Source organism: Heterodontus francisci, chromosome 7, assembly GCF_036365525.1.
Source record: "Heterodontus francisci isolate sHetFra1 chromosome 7, sHetFra1.hap1, whole genome shotgun sequence".
Taxonomy (NCBI): Eukaryota; Metazoa; Chordata; class Chondrichthyes; order Heterodontiformes; family Heterodontidae; genus Heterodontus; species Heterodontus francisci.
In genome coordinates this window covers 118331157-118357209 of record NC_090377.1, presented here as the reverse complement: position 1 = coordinate 118357209, position 26053 = coordinate 118331157, and the positions used below count along the sequence as shown (strand labels likewise).

General features: G+C 43.2%; 1 protein-coding gene across 2 annotated transcripts in view; it reads right to left on the bottom strand.

Moving 5' to 3' along the window:
* itgb2 (integrin, beta 2) overlaps positions 1 to 26053 on the bottom strand; it is a 76275-nt gene that overhangs the window by 32628 nt on the left and 17594 nt on the right. For both annotated transcript variants that reach the window (XM_068036002.1, XM_068036003.1), the window contains exons 2-6: positions 16328 to 16391; positions 8262 to 8356; positions 4382 to 4577; positions 2946 to 3116; positions 366 to 607 (exon numbers count right to left, since the gene is read on the bottom strand). In XM_068036002.1, the coding sequence (XP_067892103.1) occupies positions 366 to 607; positions 2946 to 3116; positions 4382 to 4577; positions 8262 to 8356; positions 16328 to 16388 (765 nt within the window). In that variant the 5' untranslated portion in view covers positions 16389 to 16391. The remainder of the gene's footprint in view (positions 1 to 365; positions 608 to 2945; positions 3117 to 4381; positions 4578 to 8261; positions 8357 to 16327; positions 16392 to 26053) is intronic.

Below are 26053 nucleotides of genomic sequence, written 5' to 3'. Positions count from 1 at the left end.
TCTGGATGGTGTGTATCTTGGAGGGGAACTTGCAGGTGGTGGTGTTCCCATGCATCTGCTGCCCTTGTCCTTCTAGGTGGTAGAGGTTGCGGGTTTGGAAGGTGCTGTCTAAGGAGCCTTGGTGCGTTGCTGCAGTGCATCTTGGGCAGTGGATTGTAGAAACTGCGTCAAGTGGTAGTGAGGGATTGTTTCACTGTGTTGGTTGGTAGTGTTGGCAGAACTGGAGCAGGTGCAGGGGTCCTGGAAAACTGACTGGGGAGGTTGTTAAATGTGGAAGCCTTGGCACTCTACACCACTCAGATCCCAATGTTCTAACTGTAAGTTAAGCTTGTCTCTAAAATAAGCCCTTCAAGTAACAGCCTCACCTCACACACTGCTGCCTGCATCATGGCGTCCAGACCTGCCTCCGGAGGATCCAGGTTTCCAGAAATAGATTGTTTCCCAACTTGTTGAGTGAATGTGTTTGCATCACTTGTTAGCTTGAGGACATGCCTAAAATCAAATGGAGGCTGACAAGCCTCACTTTTATCCGGACATGGATTTTTCATCTTCTCCTTATGCGTATTCACGAATGGCAGGACTGTCTTGTCTACAAAGGAACCAAATCCTGCAAGCAAAAAGTCATTATTTGAGTGATTTATTATTCATATTGAGCCTGGATAGTGATTGTTAGTAGGCGACTCAACCATGAGGGCTTTAAGCACAAGTAACCCCAGACTTTCCCTTCCTAGTCTGGGAATGCTGAAACCAGTTACATAAAATCTTGCAACACAGAAACAACCTCCTTCCCATCCTACTTCATCTAATTCCATCAACATATCTGTCTATTCCTTTCTCCTTCATGTACTCATCTAGCTTCCTCTGAAATGCATCGATGCTATTCATCTCAACTACTCCATGTGGGAACAAATTCCACATTGTCAGGCAAACCACCCCCCCCCCCCCACCTGCCAAGACTGAGGCACACATGATTTCACCACATGAACATTAAAACTTAAAATTGCAAGCCCCTGATTGGAAAGACATTTGCATCGTAACAGACAGTGTTGGAACAAAGGGACCCAGTCTTTTGCTTCCCCAATACACAGAAAAAGTGGTCAGACCACTTTTAGTCACATGACTGACTGACTCCTGGAGTTTCTTTGAATTTGAACTTCCAACAGGGAAAGAAATCAGCAAGCACTTTTCTCCTGGACTGAAAAGACCTCACTCCTGTCTGCTCTCATCTTGCTCTCACCAGCTTCGGAAACCATTGAAGACATATGAACCCCAAGAGAGAAAAGTCTCCTACAGTGAACAAGGTTTAAGAAGACTATTAGGCCCCAATGAAAAGTTAGAGCTGTCCACAATCAAGGACTCTATGGTGAGCTGGAAACACAGAAACAGTGACAAGAAACCCCCGCCACCCCACCCCCCCCCCCCCAACTCTTTAAGACTGCCTCAAACCTCTCCATTTTATTTTTCTTCTCTTTTCTGTCCCTATTTGCATGTGTGTATCACATGTGCATGCTAGCGTGAGCGTGATGTATATCCATAGGCGTTAACTGTATTAGAGTTTAAGTTTAAGGTTTAATAAATTTCACTTTTCTCCTTTAAACCAAAGAAAGCCTGTTTATACTAATTTCTTTGCCTTATAATTGTGAACAAGGATTCACAAAGGGGGAACTCAAAACACAGTGTGTTTAAAAATAATATCCTGGTACAATAAGACCAAGTGAAGACAGTAACAGACCCCTAGACACCTTTCTCACCTGGTCATAACAACATTCTTATCTTTACTCTCTGGGTAAAGACATTTCTCCTGACTTGGATTTATTTGTTGTAGCGGAGCTGTTGCTATGATTAAAAAAGTCAACAAATCGGGGATTGAACCTGATAGCTTTCCAGTTTGAACCAGGTTCAGTACCAAACCTCATATGTACGTATCCACTGCACCACTCAGGTGCAGTTTTCCCTTTAACATCCTTACTCACCACTATTTGTTTGGGTGGTGAATTGGAAAATCTCCAACTTCCCATTGTTTTCTTACCAAAAGATTGGGTCTATTAATGTGCATGCATTGCACCTGTGACATGAGCACATGCACTGTTTGCTGTAAATACCACACTAATGGCACAGATCCCATACATGTCCATCCATGGAACCAATTTTCAGATGAAAGAGAAACAAAGGCTGTTCAATTTGGATTTTTGTTTTGAAGGAGACCCTTCTCACCTGTTGTGAGGACTCCATTTTCTATATTGCGACAAGCATCAGCCTTCAGTTCTCATTGGGTATGGAACAAGAATGGCAATGCACTGACCGTTGCCATACTGAAGATGCCTTGAAGACAAATATCATCAAAGGCAGACTCGGGTCACAAGATAAGTCAACGTTAGTTAAAGCCAGGGTAGCAACTGTTCCTTGTGTGTAATCTGTAAATTCTTTTGATCCATCCATCATATAAATGATAGTTAAGTGAGTGGAAAAACAGTAAACATAGGCTCATCAATTGAGGATCTGATCTTAAAAATTATGCCTTTGTAAAAGATGTTTAGGTCCCTTTGTTGTTTTCTTTAGTTTTCAGCAATATTACAAGTAAAAGCTGTGTTCTTATTGAGAGGTTTTTGGGTCCATTTTCCCTACCTTTGCGTTATCTTAATTAAAAATAAAATTGGGGAAAGCACAGGTTTTAAAATTGGCAATAAAAGCTGACCTTAATGATACTTTTAAGTATCATTAAAAGACCTTCTCTCCCCTTTTAAAATTACAGCTCGCATCCAGCTTGATCAATTGTGAAAAAAGTTACGGCATCACACTATACCCTGAGACAATCATTGCAGCAGGGATCTGACTGACCACTTCCAGACTATGAGAAACAATATCCAGATTTTAATGCTATGTGCTCCTACAAGTTACTGGTCTTATGAATCCACTACAAGCAATATGGAAAATGGTGGGCTCACCAATTTGGATTGAATTTGTGACACGCTTTAGTGCTTGAAGAAGCTGTCCTCCCAATTTCTTCACATTCTCCAGGTCATCTTTCATGGAGTAGGACAAGTCCATGAGATAGTACAGGTCAACAGGGTAACCCTCAGCACGCTTGAATTTCACCTCGATCTTCTGTGGACTGCCTAAAACACAAAACAATGTATTTATTGAGGAATCAGTGACAAAAAGCTGCAACTTACCAATTCCACTCTGATGTTTTCTTTTTGCTTCATGTATAAAGTCTTGCATCTATTGCAGTTTAATGTCATAGTTCCAAGTGAGATATAAAGAAGTGTGCATTTTCCTTATCTTGATAATCTGGCCTCTCCCCCAGGGTACGGCTAACTGCTTATCTCCAAAAATATCCTCCCCACAATTAACCTCAAATCGATTTTGGCGTGGTTGTTTTGACCACTTTCCCAGGAGAATTTGCTGAGCTAGATTAAAAACAGTTCTATTATAGCAAAGAGCCATCACAACTGTGTTTCAGACCCCTGATAATTAGGAGCTACAGGAGATGAACCAGTCTCTTGTACTTCCCTCCATCTACTTACCAAACCAAGTCTACAGCCCTGAGGGGAGTCAGGCTTGAGAAATATGCATAGTCAGCGTACATATGAATTCAACATGAAAATATAGTCATGGAAGAGTGTGTGCATAGTGCCAGGAAAGGATATTCTGATCAAAGTATGTGTATTCAGAGTAGATAGGTGGGTGCCTTAATCAGACTCACCACATGGAGGCACATTAATAGAGGTTGATCTAATTAGAATTCAATTAATGTACTTTAGAATTCAATTAATGTACTTGCAGACAGTGAGTAAATTTAATTTCCTGTAAACACCCAGCTAAGTAGTTTGAAGGAGACACTGATGGCACTCGAAATGATTGAGACAAATTAAGTGCAGTGAGAAACAGCAAACACAATTCAATGTGGAAAATTGTGAAGTAGGGCAAGTTGGTACGAAAAACATGAATATGTCTACACAATGGAATGCATATATTAAATTTCATTAACATCTCCTTTGCCCATCTACTCAGATGCTCCAAAGTTCAGCTTTATCTATTTTCCTATTCTGCTTCCTCAGCAATATAGCAGTGTTATCAAATTTCCTAGCATAAAGGTATTGGGCCCAATTTTAATTCCATGTAAATGAATGGGCTTGGAGTGAGTTAAAATCTCTCATATTTTATGAACAGTACAAAAAGCAAGGGACTGATTTCCCTCTACATTGGCCTTTTCATATTTATTCGATTTGTTCAGATTATGTAGATATCTTGAAGGATACTGACGCGCGTAATTTTATTTGGAGTGTTGAGTGATTTTGTTTATATATTATATAAAATAAACATTTGAAACTTGTTTATATCTGTAAAGTCATTAATATGCCAAGCCTTAAGATTTTACCTCGTCGAAGAAAAAGTTGAACTTTCTGCGGTTTTATCTGTGTCACAGTAGCTCCAGAATTCACGAGTGGCTTGTCCACTTTCAAATACATCTTATTTTCTGGGTTGATTATGTCTACCGTTTTGCAATCTCTACTCTTGAGGACCTTCACAGAGTCACAGCGTGCAGAATTTGATTCTCCGGCCTTGGTGAAATTCTGTACAGGAAATAGAACTATATAGTAAAGGAAACAACAAAGGTGGTGGAAGCAGAGTCTTTGAATATTTTTAAGGCAGAGGTGGATATATTCTTGACAAGCAAGGGGGTGGAAGCTTATCGGGGGTAGGTGGAAATGTGGAGTAATCAGTTCAGCCATTAACTTACTGAATGGCAGAGCAGGGTCGAAGGGCCGAGTGGCCTTCTCCTGCTCCTAATTCGTATGTAACAATAAAACAAAAGTCAGCAATATTTTCTGCCTGCATTTGAGGATAGAGAAGTTATGCATTTGTATATGCTCGAGAGAGTGTGTGATGTGGGTAAGCTGGATTGAAGGATGGGCTAGAAGGCCAAATCAATCAGCTTTCTGGCACGGTTCTCAACATTGGCCAGTTTTAAAGGGTGGAATTAGGTGCCATGTTTGCGATAGAAGTGCACTTTTCTGCAGAATCAGCTGATTTTATTACCTTGCATGCTCCTACAACTTTTCTCAGTGGTACTTACATTCCAATTTACACAGAACAGAGAATATGATCCTCAATTTGATAAAACCATACACACGTCTACCTCTTCACTAGAGCTTTCCATTCCAAAAATAATCTGAACTACTCTGGATTTTCATGTTTACTTCAAACTGATGACCGCACACTGCATCAACATGAACAGTCTAACTTCACACTATAAGAAGGAGGATTATCTCATTTCTGGATTCCTTCTCATGAGATCTTTCTCTCCCAGGTGGACTTACCAAAACTCCCCCAAACAAGGAATCTAAAATTAATTGGTGAAGGCCTTCTTCAGTGGGTGCTATGGCTATAAAATTAACCTGTGGTGGTTGGATTAAAGAAAAATAGACTGAAACTTCAACACATTGTGCTAGTGATGGATCATGAAGGTGGTGGAAGGGAGAATTCTGGGAAGTCAGATGATATGATCTTACATTAGGTCCAGAATTGACTCATGGTGCTGAATTTCATGGGCCCCGAGATGGGTTTGGAGGCAAAGGGCCCGTAGAATTGCAACAGGGGCCCGTCGCCTCTCTGTCGCAATGCAATTTTGTTGGGGGTGGGATTGGCCGATGATGGCCTTCCCGTCCTGAGGCCAATTGAGGCCCTTAAGTGGCCTTTCTGCCGCTGCTGGCATTTAACCAGTGGCGCGGCTGTGGGATACTACTGGGCTTCTGGCCCTGTGATTGGCCAGCAGCTCCTGGGGGTTGGATCCCCATCTTTAAAGGGACGGGGATCCCGGTGCTGGACTGTTAATTGGCCCGCGCTGGGCTTTTTAATTGGCCTGGCACCATAGAATCGCTTCAGGGGGACTCCAGCTGGCTGAGGCGGGATTCCCTCTGTCATTTTGGCCCGGCATGGGAGCCCTGCCGTGGGCACAAAATCCAACCCATGGTCTGTTTCTGCGCTGGTCCTGGTCCTGGGCCTCTTGGTGTACTGGCGGTGGCCAGTGCTCCCAGTGGCCACTGCTCCCATTGGCACTGCCAATGCTACTGATATGCTAAGTCTCTGATTGGCCTGCAGCGCTTGGAGGTGAAATCCCCATCCTTAAAGGGAGTAGTTAAATAGAGCCAGGCGATGGGTTCTCCTAAGGGCCATGGCGGTTCCCCTCGCCTTTTGGGCCCGGCATCGAGGCCCCCCTTGCATCCATAAAATCCATCCCATGGTCTGCAATATGATTGTATGGACAGCTGATTGGCTGCTAAATTCTCACCAAATGAAATATGTGTTGGAAGTGCTGAGAATGAGATGCCTCCACCTTATCCACTCAAATTCAGCAGAATCAAAGTATCTTGATTGTTCATTAAAAAAACTTAAAATTTCTGAATGGCCCATATTTTCAGGTCAGCAGTGAACGAACAGTCCCAGACATCCTGTGGGTTTTTACATTGAGACTTGCTGTTAATAGGAAGCAATTTCAGGACAACTCCCTCTCGGGGGATCTGCGACCAGGGCAAGCAACTATGGATCTCCTTAACCAATCAGATTGAAAAATCCTAACTGAGGCACACAAAGTCTGAACCAGAAAGTGTCAGTTAAGATAGTGCAAAATAGTGTGAAATCATGCAAAAAAAAAACAAAATAGAGGGAAAGAAAGGTGCGATTAAGAGAATGATTAAAGAGTCAAAAAGTAAAAAAAAAACTCCAACAATAACTAAAATCTGAAGGAGTGAGACTCCACACGTGTAAAAGTTCATTTTCAGGTTGCATGGCTGTAATTAAAAATTCGCATATACAAGAATGGAAACACCCAACTTTTTCTGGCAAGTTTAGTGGGTATCTAACACAATAATACCACAACTTCACACCCTTTATCTGTTTCAATGTCAATTCTTTCTGTGAGATTCTCGTATTGTGAAACTTCTGGAGGACAAGGGCAACTCTGACAGCAATTTCCTGATTTCCACATTTAACTGCCCACGCGCCAGAATCTGCTGTCCGATTTATTCTTTATTAACGGTGAGCACTGATAGCTTCACTGTTATTTTTGTTGCAACATCAGGACTAATATGTCAAACAAAGCAGTATGAAGCATATGTGTGCAGTGGTCTTAGGTAACACCGACATTGCATCAGAATGACAGAATGATGATCCAAGGACAATGCTGATGACTTCCATGCTGTGGCCAAAGTCTCTGTTAATTTGTCAATATAGCTATATTTTTAATATTCTTTCTCAGGACATGGGAAATCATGGGCATTTCTTGCCAATTTCTAGTTGTGCTGAGGTGATGTGGTGGGTTGAATACTTGAACTACTGAAATCCTTGGTGATGGTGCCCCCATGACAGTGTTAAATTAGGAATGGCAGGACTTTGATCCAGCGACATACTTGGGTCATTTTTCACAATGTCAGATTGATACCATGGTTATCGCTGCACCAGAATAACTTGGCAAGGCAGTACAAACTTCTGGTACATAAGTCTTTAGCACGACAGTCAGGGTGTTGTCAAGGCCCAAAGCCCTTCACTGTGTCCTTTCAACTGCTTAATTTTGTGTGGAGTGAATTGAATTTGCTTGACAGTGGCATCTACAATGGTAGGAATCTTGGAAAGAGGCCAGACACTGTTGTCCACTCAGCAGTTTTGGCTGAAGTCACTGAAGTTCATAAAAACTGCTGCCACTGAGGTAAAGCTTCCTTGATAAAGGACTCCACCATGGGATTTGGTTTCTATGAACTGTCAATTCCACTATCTTACAGATTCGGTGCACCAAGGTTATTGAGTTTTCAGCTGGGGGCACCATCACATTTCAGCTTAAGTTCTGAGGACAGCTCTGAGGCCTCATTTCATGCTTTTGAAGTTTAGGGTTCTTAAAATTTTCAAATTTCATAACATTCTCAAAAGTTAGTCATGTGAAATGCATACCAACCAAAGATAACTATTAAAAGCACACATTCCGCCTCTCACTTAATCCAACTTCACACGACTAAACAACTTGTATTCTTTGGAATTAATTATTACATCATATATGTAGTTTGCCCTGTTTCCCTGCACAGACTATTCTACTTTCAATTAGCAGCTACTCCATCACCAACGTAATCTGTACTAATGTTTGATAACCGGCTACCTCATGTCCGATACAAGCAGTTCCACTCTAAATATTCTGTACCATTGCACTTTCAAATGTAGGTACTGTACCAGACATTATAAACTGTACTATTATACCCAATGAGACTTACCAGTGCCTTACACCAGGCGCAAATTGGTCCTAAATTGATACATTCCTGGCAGGTTGCTTCTGCTTTTGTGGGATTACAGTTGTACTGGGAAGAATCTAACAAAAGAGAAAAATAGGTCATTTTCTGTTACAACCAATTATATTTACAAAAGCTGGAACTTCTCCGCGGAGGCAGCAGTTCTGCCACTGGGGCCGAAAGCAGGGCACAACCCTATTTCAGTGGGGGCGGGACCTGGGGGCCGCATTCTGCCAGCAACAGCCAATTCAGTGGGGGTTGACGTCCCTATTCAGGATGGTGGTCTGCCTCCAAAAACTGGCAGCCCAATCAGAGCGCCGACACCTCAGCAGTGCCACTGCTGGAGGATGAGGGCGCATTGACACCGGCGCCCTTGAAGAGGAGTAAGAGGGTTTTTGTTTTATTCTTTCACAGGATGTGGGTATCGCTGGCTAGGCCAGGATTTATTGCCAATCCCTAATTGCCCTTGAGAAGGTGGTGGTGAGCCGCCTTCTTGAATCGCTGCAGTTCATGTCATGTAGGTACACCCAGAGTGCTGTTAGGGAGGGAGTTCCAGGATTTTGACCCAGCGACATTGAAGGAATGGTGATATAGTTCCAAGTCAGGATGGTGTGTAGTTTGGAGGGAAACTTGCAGCTGGTGGTGTTCCCATGCAACTGTTGCCCTTGTCCTTCTAGGTGGTAGAGGTCGCAGGTTTGGAAGGTGCTGTCGATTGAGCCTTGGGGAGTTGCTGCAGTGCATCTTGTAGATGGTACACACTGCTGCCACTGTATATCGGTGGCGTAGGGAGTGAATGTTGAAGGTGGTGGATGGGGTGCCAACTAAGCAGCCTGCTTTGTCCTGGATGGTGTTGAGCTTCTTGGGGTGTTGTAGCAGCTGCACCCATCCAGGCAAGTGGAGAGTATTCCATCACACTCCTGACTAGTGCCTTGGTGGATGGTGGACAGGCTTTGTGGAGTCAGGAGGTGAGTTACTTTCTGCAGAATTCCCAGCCTCTGACCTGCTCTTGTAGCCATATTACTTATATGGCTGCTCCAGTTCAATTTCTGGTCAATGGTAACCCCAAGATGATGATAATGGGGGATTTAGTGATGGTAATGCCATTGAATGTCAAGGGGAGATGCTTGGATTCTCTCTTGTTGGAGATGGTCATTACCTTGCACTTGTGTGGCAGGAATGCTACTTGCCACTTATCAGCACAAGCCTGAATGTTGTCCAGGTCTTGCTGCAAATGGATACGGACTGCTTCAGTATCTGAGGACTCATGATGGTGCTGAATATTGTACCATCGTCAGTGAACATCCCAACTCCTGACCTTATGATGGAGGGAAGGATGAAGCAGCTGAAGATGATTGGTCCTAGGCCACAACCCTGAAGAACTCCTGCAGTGATGTCCTGGGACTGAGATGACTGACCTCCAACAACCACAACTACCTTCCTTTGTGCTAGGTATGACTGCAACCAGCAGAGAGTTTTCCCACATTGACTCCAGTTTTGTTAGGGCTCCTTGTTGCCATACTTGGTCAGGTGCTGCCTTGATGTCAAGGGCAGTCACTCTCACCTCACCTTGGTTTGGGGTAGCTGGGCAGGCAGTCCCGGCAATCATGGTGGCAAGTGGAAGCAAGGTGAGTCTTGATGGACAGGTGGCGCCGTTGCCGCAGGGGTGGGTATTGCCACTGGGGAGGGCCCCTCGGTGGGCCAAAGAGTACCCAAAATGGAGTCCCCCCACGCCTGCCCACCCCCATGGCCTACTGGTTTCACTGGACGGTCTCCCCACACGACAACAGGCCTCCAACTACTGGCAAAGTGCCACAAAGGTGGGAAGTCACCCTTAATTGGCATCTTAAGTAGCTCAATTGGGCTCCAGGCAGGCAGCTCACCTGCCATCTTTCCTGCCACTGGCAAAATGGCATGCTGGTGGGACGACATCTGGCACGATGTCCACCTCCCAAAGGGCTGGTGAAATTCAACTCAAAAATTCCATGTAGAAAATAAGATAATTGGCACATGAAAAGTACATAGTGCCACATAAATACACTTCTACAATAATAATCAATAGAACAAGAAAACGGCCAATTATCATTAGTGAGTTCAGCATCTCTATAACAGCAGTGCCAGGCCCAGTACACAGACAGACCATAGAAAATTTCTAAATGTTTCTGCTTTTTGGGGAGTCCAAAACTGAGGTCATAAATATAAGATCGTCATTAATAAATCCAATAAGGAATTTAGGAGAAACCTTTTTTACCCAGTGAGTAGTGAGAATGTCGAACTTGCTACCACACAGAGTGATTGAGGTGAATTGTACAGGTATATATTTAAGGGGAAGCTAGCGAAGAATGAGGAAGGAAGGAATAGAAGGTTATGCTGATAAGGTTACACAAGAAAGGTGGGAGGAGGCTCATTTGGAGGATAAGGATAAAGACTGTCAGAAGGACAGCCAGAATACTGACTATGGCACCTTAGAACAGGAGACTGTCCAAAGAAAGGAGGAGGGGAAGCATAAGGTGGTAGTTACAGGGAATTCAATAATTAGTGGGATAAATAGCATCCTTTATAATCAGGATTGAGAGTCCCAGATGGCAAGTTGCCTCCCTGGTACCAGGATGAGGGGCATCTCAAATTGACTTGAAAGAAAATTGGAGAGGGAGGGGAAGATCCAGTTATTCTGTTCTATGTTGAGACCATCAACACAGGGAAGAGCAGGCAAAAGTATACGCGGGAACCAAGACCTAAATTAAAGAAAAGGACCTCAAGCGTTATAATCTCTAGATTATTGTCCGAGCCGTTTCCCAATTGGCACAGGGATAAGCAGATTACGGACGTGAACATGTGGCTGAAGGAGTGATATAGGAAAGAGAGGTTCCATTTCATGGGACAATGGTGCCAGTACTGAGACAGGAAGGAACCATAATGTTGGGGCGGGCTCCACCTGAATTGCGCTGGGACCAAAAAGGATAAATAGGACAGTCACAAGGACTTTAAACTAATAAATGTGGCGGGCGGGGTGCGGGGCGCAGAGGGGTGCTCAGGTGAAAAAGGTGGTATAGATATAGTTTGAAAACAAACAAAAGGGAACAGAGTGGAGTAACAGCCAGAAATTGTGCTTTTGGTACTGCAGGTAAAGGGAAAACTTAAAGATGTAAAGTAGTTAAACCAAGAGAGAGAAATAGGTGGAGGCTTTGATGGTAAAGAGGATATAACGAGAGGTAAGCAGGCAGTGGAAACTTTATTAAGAAATGGAAAGGAATTCAAGACTGTATGGAAGCTATGTATAGGCCCCCCGGTCGTAGCTGTGAAGTGATAGATTGTATAAATGCAGAAATTAGACCAGCATGTGGCTTTAATGGGGGGATTTTTACTTTCAGATAGATTGGAATAAGCAGACCAGCACATGTCAGACAGGTAGTGAATTTTTCGAATCTGTTCTAGTTTTCTGTAACAATATGCACTAGAACCAACAAGGGGGCATGCCATATTAGATTTTGTAATTAGTAATGAGCCAGTTAAGAGCCTAACGGTGTGTGAACATTTATCTAATAGCAATCAAGTTCAATATAATGTTTAAAAGGGAGAGATGCAAAACAACTACTAAGATTCTAGATTTAGGTAAGGTTGACTTCAATGTGACAAGACAAAGACTGTTCACAGTAAACTGGGAAAACCTGTTAATGGCCAGTGGCAGGTATTCAAAAAGGTCTTCCAGCACAAAGAGTTGTCCATAGCCGAATGTTGCAGACTGGCACATTCCAAAGTCCAGGACTCTGTGCTGAGGGATGCACTAAAGCTTGGGGCAGCCGCAGCAAAGGCTCAATGGGGAAAGACCACTGTGTAAGGTTCCCTCCCCACCAAGCTGAACTGAGGGGCTGGATCCACGGAAAACCCCTCGAACTGTATCGGGAAAATTTTGTCTGCTGTAAAATGTAAAAATGTATCTGACACGACAATGAAATGGAAGGGTTGTGAGGCAACTCATGATTGTATTGAAGGAAACGGACCTCCTTTGCACTGTTTGTAATTTTTGACTTGGCGCTGTTTGAAACTGTTTGATAATGTATTTTTTACATATTTTTATGAATAAAGTATATTTTGGAAATAACAGAAAAGAATTTAATGTGATACAGAGCCAGTTTATACCTCTGAGGACAAGAGATCTACTTGCAAAAAAGGACAGTCATGGACAAGTAAAGAGGTACAAAACAACATAAAACTAAAAAAGCATACAAAAGTGCAGATCATAGCACAGATACTGATAGTATATAATACTATAATATACAAAGGACAACAAAGGGTGACAAAACAGCTAGCAAGAGCTATAAAAAGTGAGTATGGGAAGAAACTTTCAAGGGATATCATAGTCAACACAAAACGTTTTGACAATTATTTAGGAAAAAGAGGATGGTCAATGGTAATAAGGAAATGGTGGACATGTTGAATAATTACTTGCCATCGGTATTTACAGTAGAGGAAGAGATCAGTATGCCAGACATTCCAAGGAGCTACTATTGCATCATGAATGGGGACTCACCAAAATTAATGTAGCAAAATAATGGTCGGCGATCTGTGGAGGGACAGGACTGAATTGACAGTGCATTTCTCCCACCGCAATCAGAATCATATATTTTGATTGGGGGCTTTCTCTTGAGCGGTCGGCCATAACACTTAAGGAAGTAGGTGAGAACATTGCAGATGCCCTAACTATAATCTTCCAAAATTCTCTCAATTCGGGAACTGTTCTCTAAGATTGGAAAATAGCACATACCACCACGCTTTTTAAGAAAGGTGAGAGAGGGAAGCCAGGAAATTAAAGATCAGTTGGCCTAACATCTGTTATTAGTAAATTACTGGAGTCTATAATTAAAGATAGTGTGACTGAACCCCTTGAAAATTTTCAGCTGATCAGAGAGAGCTAGCATGCGTTTGGAAAGGGTAGGTCTGAAACTGACTGAATTTTTTGAAGAGGTCACTAAAGCAGTGGACAGGGGACTGTCTATGGATGGTACTTAGATGAAGTCCCTCAGAAGAGACTGTTCACTAAAGTTGAAGCCTATGGAATCGAAAGTAAGTTATTGACTTGGTTAGGAAATTGGCTAAGCAGCAGGAGACAGAGAGTAGCGATAAGGAATAGGTACTCTAATTGGCAGGATCTGACTCGTGGTGTCCCTCAACGATCTTTGTTGGGGCTTCAGCTATTCACCATGTTTATTAACAACTTAGATGATGCGATAGAAAGCCACGTATCCAAGTTCGCCGATGACACAAAGATCAATGGCATTGTAAGCAGTGTAGATGGAAACATAAAATTGCAAACAAATATTAATACATTAAGTGAATGGGCAAAACTGTGGCAAATAGATTTCAATGTAGGTAAAGGTAAGGTCATCCACTTTGGACTGAAAAAGGATAAAACAGGGTACTTTCTAAATGGTGAAAAGCTCAACAGTGGAGATCCAAAGTGGCCTGGGGGGTCCAGGTACACATATGATTAAATGTCATGAATAGGTGCAGAAAATAATCAAAAAGGTTAATGGAAGGTTGGCCGTTCTATATAGAGGACTAGAATACAAGGGGCTAGAAGTTGCTCCACAGCAAACAAAGCCCTGGAGTACTGCGAGCAGTTCAGAGTACAATACTTTAGGAATTATATATTGGCCTTGGGAGTACAGTGTAGATTTACCAGCATGATACCTGGATTCCAAGGGTTAAGTTACCAGGGGAGATTGCACAAACTAGGGCTGTGTTCCCTGGAATTTACAAGGTTAGGGAGTGATTTGATTGAAGTTTTCAATATATTAAGGAAAACAGAAAGAGAGAAACTATTTCCACTGGTTAGGAAGTCTAGGACTGGGGTGGGGTGGAGGGGGCGTGCATGGTCTAAAATATAAAGCCAGATCTTTCAGGAGTGAAATTAGGAAACACTTCTATCTGCAAAGGGTGGTAGAAGATCGGAACTCTCTTCCACAAACGACAATTGATGCAAAATCAATTGCTAATTTTAAATCTGAGACTGATAGTTATTTGTTCACCAAAGGTATTAAGGGATATGGGGCAAAGGTGAGTATATGGAGTAAGGTCACAGATCAGCCATAATCTCACTGAATGGCAGAACAGGCTCAAGGGGAGAAATGGCCTCCTCCTGTTTCTGTGTTCTTAATTACTCAATAGGTCAGGCAGCATCTGTGGTGAAAGAAAAGGAGGTGACATTTCAGGTCAATGACCTATCATCAGAATTGGAAAAGAGAGGTAAGTTTTTAAGCAAGAACAGAAGCATGGAAAGGGGAGGGGGCAGGTGGAAGAAGAATAAATGAGAAGGTCTGGTGGATGGAGAACAGAAGTGATTAAATGATAAAAGAGGTGATGGTGCGAGGCAAAGGGTGGTGGTAATGAGACAAGTAAAGAAACAAAAGATGGGTCTAGGGGAGATGTAAATGGCAACAGCAGAATCATTACCAGCACCTGCTGCCCAAAAAACAGAACAGTGGTTATGATCTGAAATTATTGAAATCAATGTTGAGTCCAGAAGGCTGTAAAGTGCCAAATAAAAAGGTGAGGTGATGTTCCTTGAGCTTCCATTCAGATTCATTGCAGCAGTGTAGGAGACCAAGAACAGAGAAGCCATGGTTGAAGTGGAGTGGAGAAGTTAACATGGCAAGCAACCAGAAACTCAACGTCATGCTCATGGACTAAATGGAGGTGCTCAGAAAAGCAATCTGTGCTTGGCTCCCAATGTGGAGCAGACTGTATCGTAAGCAGCAAATACAGTATATTAAATTGAAAGAAGTACAAGTAAATCGCTGTTTCACCTGGAAGGAGTGTTTGGGACTTTGGATGGTGGGATGAGAGGAGATGAATGGGCAGATGTTGCATTTAAAATGGTACCGATATATTACAAATTTGGATCATTATTACTCCACCATAAAAAATACAGTACACCAAGAAAAATACACAAACATGCAAACAGGGCAATATAAAATAAAAACGGACTCAAAATAGATGGAAACTACTAAGGAAAATGGAGAATATATGGGAAAAGCAAGATCTTTATAATGAACAATATTGTTATTTTAATCATATCTCAACTGTAAGTCTTCTGTATTTGTGCAATACTTTGCAGAAATGGAGACATATAAAGTATATCAACTTTATGCAACTGACTTTAAACAGGGCAGCCAAATAGTTTGACTTTTTCCACATAAAACATATTCTGCGCAAAACCTGGCCAATTCTTGTATCTAGTTCTTTATGCAGATGTCAGTAGTAGTGCTCTCACTTGAGTCAGAACGTCGTGGGTTCAAGTTCCACTCCAGAGACTTGAGCACAAAATCTTGGCTGACACTCCAGTGCAGTGCTGAGGGAGTGCTGCACTGTCACAGCTATTGCCTTGAAGATGAGATGTGAAACTGAGGCCCATTCTGCACTCTCAGGTGGATGTCAAAGATCTCATGGCACATTTCGAAGGGGAGTAGGGGAGATCTCCCCAGTGTCCTGGATAATATTTATCCCTCAATCAATGTCACTTAAATGGATTATCTGCTCATTTATCTTATTGTTTTTTGTGGGACCTTGTTATATGCAAATTGGCTTTTGTGTTGCCACAGTGACTATAATTTAAAAATACTTCATTAGCTGTAAAGGGGTGGCACAGTGGTTAGCACCACAGCCTCACAGCTCCTGAGACCCGGGTTCAATTCTGGGTACTGCCTGTGCGGAGTTTGCAAGTTCTCCCTGTGACCGCGTGGGTTTTCGCCGGGTGCTCTGGTTTCCTCCCACCGCCAAAGACTTGTAGGTGATAGGTAAATTGGCCATTGTAAATTGCCCCTAGTGTAGGTAGGTGGTAGGGAATATGGGTTTACTGTAGGGTTAGTCTAAAATGGGTGGTTCTTGGTCGGCACAGACTCGGTGGGCCGAAGGGCCTGTTTCAGTGCTGTATCTCTAAATAAATAAAGCGCTTCAGGACCATGTGTGGTCGTGGAAGGGGTGATATAAATTAGTCTCTCTTTCTTCTTTATTTGTTGCCTTTCCAAGTACATTTAAATTTTACATTCACTCACCAGCTAGACCTATTCCCAGCACAAAGGCAAACACCAGCGAAAGGAGGAACTGCTTGATCATTTCCTGTTTTAAAAAAGAAAAGATGCATATCACATTCTCCATTTGACTCTGAATATTGAATTTGAAGTGCGCTTGCTCGTTAATGCGGTCAACTTTCTCGCTTATTCTATACTGTTCACGAAAATACATCTCACACCACAGTCTTGCTATGGACCCGACTGAACCTTAATGCTAAACAGCAAAATTGCATGAATTTATGCAGGTGGTCTCATCTTGTAGTTTAGGAAGGGAAGATATTTTCTGAAATATTTATTTCTGAAATATTTATCTGCAGTCATATAGAAAACATGATAAACAATGGGCAGGATTTTGGCTTTTGGGTCAAGACCCTGACATTAGGGTCAAATAGGGTCAATAGACCCTGCACTGTGTTGGGAGCAGTCACCCAACAGTGATTTTTTTTCTGAATTAGCCATAGTGGCCAGAGGGTGTGCTCGCCATCCAATTAAGGACAATAGGAGGCCCTCCAGCACAGTAGGATCTACAGCCTGCTGTTGCAAGTAAAGGTGAAAGAGGCTACCTCCATCCTGAGGCATCCCATCAGCAACTTGGAAAACCTTTCAATTAAAAGATGGCCATAGCTGCCGGGTCAGCACTGTGGAGGAGGAAACCCTTCCACAGGATAGCATGTGGCTGCAGCTGTGGCCATGTAGGCAGGAAGGGCTCAAAGCCTGCCTGAGCCGCTGGCCCCTGCGGTCTGCTGCCAGGAGGGTGCCTCCAGGCAGTTGATCTGTTCCCCATGCCATGGGAGGCCCGCAGGTCGACTGGAAAATTCCAGTCGGCCTCTGATAATTGCCATTAATTGGCCTTTCACTTACCTTAATTGGCTGCCCGCTGCAAAACTTCCACCTCTGGGGAAATGGCCTGGGAGCAGGATGGTGCGAATTTACACATCTGCCCGCCTCTATTCTCACCCCAATATGGGGGCAAAAGTTCTCCCCAAGGTGTTTTCATTTTCTGCAGAACAAAAGCAATGCTCTCACCGCAACCTACATGAAGTACCTAAGTTGTCCACTGCCTGAAACAGATCTGATCATTTTGTTCTGTGAGTCAATATTTGTGTGGCCTTTAGATGAACACACACAGCATTTCCTTATGACTTCTGATGATTTTGGTGTTCTCCTTTTTGCAAGGTACCCTGGCATTCAACACTTCAGAATGTCAGAGGTTCCTCAAACCCACAGGTAGCAAAATTGTTACGAATTTCCCCTGAGCACAACAGAGAATCACATAGAATTTACAGCACTGAAACAGGACATTCAGCCCAACCAGTCCATGCCTCCTCCCAGCCGTCTTCATTTAATTCGATCAGCATAACCCTCTAATTCCTTCTCCCTCATATGTTTATCTAGCTTCCCCTTAAATGCATTAGCACTATTCATCTTAACTACTCCCTGTTGTAGTATGTTCCAAATCCTCACCTCTCTCTGGGTGAAGAAGCTTCTTTGGAATTCACTATTTGATTTCTTGGTGACTATCTTATATTGATGGCCTCTAGTTTTGCTTTTCCCCACAAGTGAAAACATTCTCTCTGTGTCTACTCTATCAAAACCGTCCATAATTTTAAAGACCTCCACTCGGTTAGCCCTCAAAAGAAGAGAACTGGCCTGTTCGTCCTTTCCTGATACATATGCCCGCATTTCTGGTATCATCCTTGTAAATCTTGTCTGCAACTTCTCTAGTGCCTCTATATCCTTTTTGCAATATGGCAACCAGAACTGAACACAGGACTCCAAGTCTGATCTGACCAAGGTTCAATACAAGTTTCGTATAGCTACTCTACTTTAAATTCTGTCTCCCTAGAAATAAACCCTAGTGCTTGGTTTGATTTCGTAATGGCCTTCGTGACCTGCATCACAACCTTTAGTGATTTGTGTATTTGTATCCCCAGATCTTTTTGCTCTTCTACCCCATTTAGATTTTTATTCCCAAGTAATATGTGTCCTCCTTATTTTTCTTACAAAAATGTGATACCTTACAATTATCTATGTTGAAATTTATTTGCCAATTAATGGCCTTTCTGTAAGTTTATCAATGTCTTATAGCTTTTTGCAGTCCTCCTCAGGGTTGACCGTTCCTCCTAAGTTTATGTCAGCTGCAAATTTAAAAACTGTGTTTTTGCTTCCAAAGTGTAAATCATTAATATAAATGGTAAATGCTGCAATCAGTCTGAACACCAGTGCCCCATTCTGCTGCTCCTGGATACCCATGGATTGCAGGCCGACTGATGTTGCTGATATTCATGATGGCAGCCTGAAAGATATTGGCAGCAATAAGGTCCTGGGTTACAGAGACTTTCACTGCAACAGGAAATGCTGTGGTAGTTGGTTACAAGAGGTGATGAAACTCGATGACAGGCTCCCTTGAACAACATAGCTTCCTTATTCACTGCATCTTAGGGAAGTACAGGTCTATAAACTCTTTAGGGAGGGTGAGGATTTCTCTGAGCCCACTTACTGTTTGCTGTCCTATAAGCTGAAGCTCTATTTTTCCTTCCGCTATCTCCTGTGGAACTCGCAGTAGGACCCCCATGTGCTGCCACAAGCTCCTTTCAGAGTTCAGCGTGTTCTACAGCCAATACAAGCAATTTGAAATCATCTAAGTAACCAGGAACAACAATTTAATACAAGAAAAATGTCTCTCAAATCTTTCCAGCTTTTGAGTCAAGAGCAGCTGAGGATCTCTTCAAATATTGCCAAAAATGCCTGGCTCCCCACTTGTATCATCCATGGTTTGTGGACAGGATGAGGAACCAGGGGTGGCAATGCCTGCAGTGACAAAAATGGCATTGAGGGTCTTGGCAATGTCATTTAAAATAAACTGGTTCCCGTTATCAGCTTATAGTCAAAACTGACTACTGCCCACACCCAAGAATATGGACTCCATCAGCCTAGCCTGGCAACACCCTTGCTGAGTTCAACTCGATAAGATTGCCACAAACGGCAATGAATGTGACCAACCGCTGGAAAGTCAAATTGTCTTTTCTTGCCTTCAGACAGCTGGTTCAGGCATCTCGTCTGACTTCTAATATATACCTGTTAGCCCAGCTGTGCTGTGACTTGGAACTTTTGAAAGCTAAGTACAGTTCAACAGTAATATCTTGCATCAGTGTCCCTTTATGACAGTCTAACCTGAAATCCTGAAACGTGACATCAGGGATCATTTCAATACATTCACCAGTTTGTGAACAAACTGTGTCCACAGAAAGTCACATTTGCCAAAAAAATCAATTTTCTGGATTTACACGAGCTATATAAATTAGGGCCTGTAATTTGAGCAACTGAGAGATTTCTCATGCCTGAGAGAGAGATATCATTTCTTCTTGCTCCATCCTCATGTCCAACTGGCGGGATGTGGCATAACACCACAAATCCATTGCTGAAATAACTTGAAGAACTTCAGCACTTCCCTGATCAGTGGCTCCTGAAACCCACATCCGGATTAATGTTGCAGAACCACCACTGGACTTCTCCTGGGCTCTGCTGAAACTAACTTGAATCAAAAATTCTTTCAAAAAAAGAAAATGGACAAACTGTAATATTCTGCTTCACTACTTCAGACAATTCCGATAAAATTGAACTTTTCCAGTGCCGAGGAATAAATACTTCCTGTCCCAAACAGCAGGATTTTATGGCTCTTTCAATAGATCTTTTAAAAATTTTGTTGCACAGATATTTGAGTTGATATTTTAGAGGCTGAACAGGTCAATGTGAGGTCAACACCAAAGGGCCTGTTTCTGTGCTGCATAACTGTATGACTCAAACACCCTGTTCCATCCACACCAGTCGGCTGCAGCCAGCATATTCAGTTTCTTGATTTAAAATCAGTCAAAATAGGAGACATAATTTGAACATCCAAATATGCAGAATGGAGGAACAGATAGTTTGCTCACAAAAATTATTTTCTTCCTTCCTATTTTCTCTTGTCTCCTGAAGGCAGTGATGTGCTGGGAGAATGTTCGACAAAAACTGACCAGTAAGTCTCCCCAACTTTACCCAAATGGGCATTCTTTGTGCATGAGCCTGAGCGATGAATGTTGATGGAAATTTTGTCCTGGAGAATCAGCACCGCCAAGCCTTGTCATCACCAACGTGTGTACAATTCCAATTTGCAGTTTGCTGGACAGAAATGGGGAATGCTTGGCTGATTTCACCCTCCTCTGACCATAGGACACTGAAGACAAAGCTGGCACTACACCCATGCACACAGCCTCCCATTCCCCCAGCTCAAATCAGAAAGCTCACCACATGCTGTGTCCCCGATGTACCTCTGCCCTAACCAGTCCTGCCATGTAGCACAGCTACAAAGAATTATTCAGCTATATTTTCCTACTTTTTGTTATGTACTTACAAAGCTTATTAAATATTTCACATCCTTCAAAGTCTAGATCGGCTGATATTTGCTGTGACAAACTGAATGGGAGAAAGAGTAACATTTCTTTAGGATGATCAATTGTCTCCAACTTGCTTAGTGACACTTTCCCTTTTCTATCTTTCACTCATTCATACATTGTTTCTGTTTTTCCTATTCTGTCTTAGGCAGAGACATTCAAACATTGAGATGGGAATATGGAGACAGGCAGAGCACAAACCAAGGACATACCAATAAGCTTTTGTGGCACCCAAGGCGAAAAGTCCAGTAATTCCAAAAAATGTATTTGTAGGTTAGTCTATAAGCACTTTATCTTCATTATTCCTCAAGTTTATTTCTTCTTTTCACATACACATTCTTTTTCTGTTCTGAGCCTTCAATTTTTCTCTTATACTCCTACTGTAATTTCCTACGTAATTTTGTTCTTTCAGTCCCTTTCTCTGTTCACTCCATCATCGTACTGCTTGTTCTATCCTCAATCGCCAAGACCTTGCTTCCTGCATCCCACAGTTCCCCATCACTGCTGGTTCCCAGTTAGGTGATGACTGCATGTCTCCTGGACACTTGGTTAAGACAGCCCAGTCTTGCACCAAACAAACAGTTATAACCAGCTCCATATGCTCTGCCTGGAATAGAAGTAACAGGCTGGAATTTTACACCCCTCCTGGGAGCGGGCTGGAGGCAGGGGCGTAAAATCAAGTGGGAGGCAGGGAGTGCCATTCCTGTCCCCTACCACCAGCACCACCAACCACCGCCCCCCCACTGCCATTTTACCAGCAGAGGAGGAGGTGGCAAATGGCCCACCTGCCCCAGGCCAATTGAGGCCCTTGCGGGGCCAATTAATTGCCACTTAAGGGCCTCCTCCCACTGCTGCTGATGCTTCACCAGCAGCGGCCAGGCACTTCAACAGCTGAGGAGACTGCCCAGTAATACTAGGCGGCCTCCTTGTAGGCCCAGGGTGCAGGGGGGAGACCCTCCTAATCGGGCACCCTGTGCCCGCAAAAGGCCCCCCCTGCAGCAGATGCTGCCCCCACTACAGCACCGCCCCCACCCTCCTGATTGACCCCCAGCCTCACCCCCCTCGTCGGGGCCCAGCTGATTGTCCCCATCAAGGCCCAAAACCCCACTTACCTTTTTTGGGGCCAGCATCCATGCTGCTCCTTACGCTGGGTGCAGTCCCAGCGGTGGACAATGCTGCTGGGACTGAAGAGCTGCCAGCCTGCTGATTGGCCGGCAGTTCTTGGCGGCAGATTTTCCTGCCTCTGAGGGGAGGAAGTCCAGCTCGAGGCCAAATAAGGACCTGGGCTGTGCAAAATTACTGCGTGGCTTCCAAGCCCAGCAGAGGCGACTTTCAAGCCGTTGGGCAGGTCCTCCGCCTCCACGTAAAATTCTAGCCAACAATGTTCAAAAAGCTGTGTATTTTAACATCCTATGTCACCTAGCTCCCAACGGGAAAGTGTAATCTTTGTCCGACCCAGATAGTAAGGCAGATATACAAAGAGAAATATTTGGGCTTTATTTCCCAGAAATTACTCTTTTACAGCTTTAAAGCAGTGACTGACTGGAGTACTGTTCTATCAGCATCTGCAGCCCATTAATCACATGGGCATTCAAGCAGGCAGTGAAAATCAGCAGGCGTTTCAATGGCTGCATTGGAGATCCTTTCCACATGCACACAGGTCCATTGACCCCTGTTAGAATCAGGAGAGGAAACCGTGTTGATTTTTCCCTTCTCCTTTGCTGCAGAAAACCAGGCTCCACTGTCAGCCCTCACAGCAGTGATCAGCTCAGCACATATCAGAAATAAAATCCATGATCATCCAGGTCTAGGTGGATAAGCACTACACCCCACAGTTCATTTACCTGCTGAAGCACCAGAGTTGTCTCAGAAGAAGGATACTGTTCTAACACAGGACATTAGCTTTTCTGAGTCAGAAAGTTGTGGTTTCACGTCCCACTCCAGAGACTTGAGCACAAAACCTCAGCTGACATTGAGTACCGAGGGAGTGCTGCACTGTCAGAAGATTTTTAAAAATTAATTCAAGGCATGTGTGCAATGCCAGAATTTATTGGGAGAAGGTGGTGGTGAGCTACCTTCTTGCTCTGCTGCAGTCCTTGGGGTGTAGATACATATTAGCTGCCACATTCCCCACACCCCAAGAGTGAGTATGTTTCAAAGTACTTGATTAGCTGTAAAGCACTTTGCAACAGCCTGAGGTTGTGAAAGGTGCCATATAAATGCAGTCCTTTTGTTCTTTTATCTTTTTCTATAATGTGCCCAATGACCATGAAATTTTAGAAGTAGTTTTACCATTTCTCATGGATTGCATTTTCATTTTAAAAATAGCCCATTTTGTACACTGTGTCAGACGTACGAGGGTGTTGCTATGAGCTGCAGTACACACACATCACTAACTGCTTGTTTCCTGTTTACAATTAAAATGTATATGAGTCATTTGGTTTGCAGCAAAAGTTCACACATTTTGTGTTCATTACTAATTTATAAGTAAGCCAGCAACATCTGAGAAGACCACACCATCACCACATTTTGTACAAAGGCTGTCAATTTCCCTTTACAGAATCATAGATTTTACAGCACAGAAGGAGGTCGTTCAGTATATCATGCATGTGCCAGCATTGCAACAGAGCTATATAACGTAGTCCCATTCCTCATACTCTTCAAACTTCATTTTCACAAGTATTTAGTCACTTGCCTTTTAAAAGCTATTACAGATTCCATTTCCATCACAATTGCTGATAAACCATTCCATGTGCTAACACCCCTCTGCCTTAAATAAAACTCTACCCACCCTGTTTTCATGTTTGATGGTGATCTTAAAGTTTTGCCCTTTAGGTTTTGACACACAGACCAATAAAAATATTTTTTCCCGGTTAACCTCGTCGCAACCTTTCATAACTTTGTACACCTCAATCTGATGCCCTTTTCACATGTGTTCGCACAAAAAGAATCCTAATTTTTATAGTCTGCCATGGCTCAGTTGGCTGAGTGTCCCTCATTTTTTTTTAACAAAACACAAGAGCAAACCCATGAGCTTCAGGAGCAGCAGCGTTTGAGCATGTGAGGGCAGAATGAGGTGCCTGCATTGGTGTTCAAGCTTATTAATGAAAAACAAGGACAGTCAGATTCAAAAACTGAATTCAACAGGGTTGAGTTCAGCAACTTCCCAGTAACTTTCCTCATTAGAATTCTCAGCAGATAGAATCCCAATCAGTGAAAGAATCAGTGAAAGTATAAGGGAATCCAATATGATATGGTGTTTTTCAGTTACTCCCAACATATTTAGGTCTATTTTTCTCTCTGTAAAATTTTTTTAATGTTTTATTAAACTGTCGTTGATTATAAATAAAATGCTGTTCAGTAACTTCTTAAAACTTTACACAGAGTAAAATATATCCCATATATTCCCAATAAGCCAGCTGTACCTCATTCACTCCCATTACTCAGAAATTCAATGAACCCAATTATTTCCCTTTGTGTCTGTTACAGAATTCCAAATGTTGAACAATGGCTCAGCAAGGGTTTAAATATAATCAACAGTTCGAATGACACAGGTTAGCTGCAAGCCAGAGGACTGGTATTTCAGAGGTTAGTAATGTCATAACCAAGGTGTTAGAAAGAGTACTCCTTTATTGGCAAATCACTGACATGTAGACTGGGCTTTTTGAACTGGAGATAAAGAACAGAAGAAATGCATTCTGATAAGAATCAAAAGACTACGATCAGCCTTGGATATGATAACAGGTTAAGGGTGATTTGATCAAAGTTTTCAAGATATTGAGGGGAACAGACAGAGAGAAATTATTTCCACTAGTTGGGAGATCTAAAACTAGGGGGCGTGGTCTCAAAATTAGAGTCAGATCTTTCAGGAGTGTAATTAGGAAACACTTTCAAACACAAAGGGTGGTAGAAGTTTGGAACTCTCTTCCACAAACAGCAATTGATGCTGGATCGATTGTTAATTTTAAATCTGAGATTCATAGATTTTTGTTATTCAGGACTTGGAAAAGCTACTGTAGAGTCCAGCAGGATTCAGAAATTCGAATGGAATTACCTAAGTCATGGAGTTTATTCACCTGCAAATGACTGCAGGAGATGACAAGGAGTTCATAAATGTCATGTCCTATTGAAAGATGGAGTCTGCAGCCTCTATATCTACATAAAGAGTTATGCATTAGCTCAGTGAAAGAGAAACCCAGGTACAGATATCTAAAGTTGACATGCAAAAGCCTAAAGAAACAACTTAGATCTATACCTTGTTATTGTTCTTTCTGAAAGTTTTGCATAAGTTCTTTGTTCAGAGGTCATTTTGAGGTCAGTGATAAGTTCTTGTACTTTCTTGTGAAATATGGGGCTGCATTTAACGGTGAAGCCGCCGGTCCCGCTGTGGGGACCAGCAGCGGGTGCGGCTTACATCATCGGGGTCATGAGCAGCCAACCGCATGCAATCCAGCGGTGGCTGGCCAAAAAGGCAAATGAGGTGCAGCAACCGAACAATTATGTGGACAGTGGCAGGGGTGGAGGCAGAGATGCTGCTGTCAGTTGATGCCATGGCAGGGGCTGGTGCTATTTTTAAAGGACTGCCAGACCTGCAATCCTAGTTGCTGTCTGTATTGATAGGATTTGCAGAGTGCTGAAAGGCTGCAGAGTAATGGTGGACAGTAGACCCCAGGTGGCCCCACGCTTTAGTAATGCCTCCCTCCAGGTGCTCTTAGAAGCTGTCAGGGTAGGGTGGGAGATTCTCTTCCCTGGGGATGGGAGGAGGAGAGCTGGGAGCCTGACTAAGCAGACCTGCAGACTGCGGAGGAAGTCAGCAGCTGGGGGTCACCCCAAGGACATGGATACAGAACCGTAAGAGGCTCAGTGTCCTCATCCAGGCAGCAAAAGCGAGTAGCTCTCAAAACCTTTAGCTCTTGGGCTTGCCTCTGTTAGAGGAGAAGGGTGCATTGGGTCCAGAGGGAGTGCCCACCCAGACATTGCAAAAGGTCAGGGGATACAGACAAATCGCCTTAGGCATGGTGAAATGGCCCTAAAGGCGGCTCTTTGTCATTGGAGACCCTGATGAGGTCCCTGGAAAAGGACCGCAAGCAGGAGGCATCTGTTACCGATGGTCAAACACCAGCATATGTCTTGGGATTGTTGGGAGGCCAACAAAATTCATGCAGGAGAAAATTGCACTCAGTCGCAGAGAGTGGGTCAAGGCTGGCAGTGGCCTGCCAATTCTCCATGTCCTGAGCCAGATGGAGGAGGCAGCCATTGAGCTGACTGGGCCACA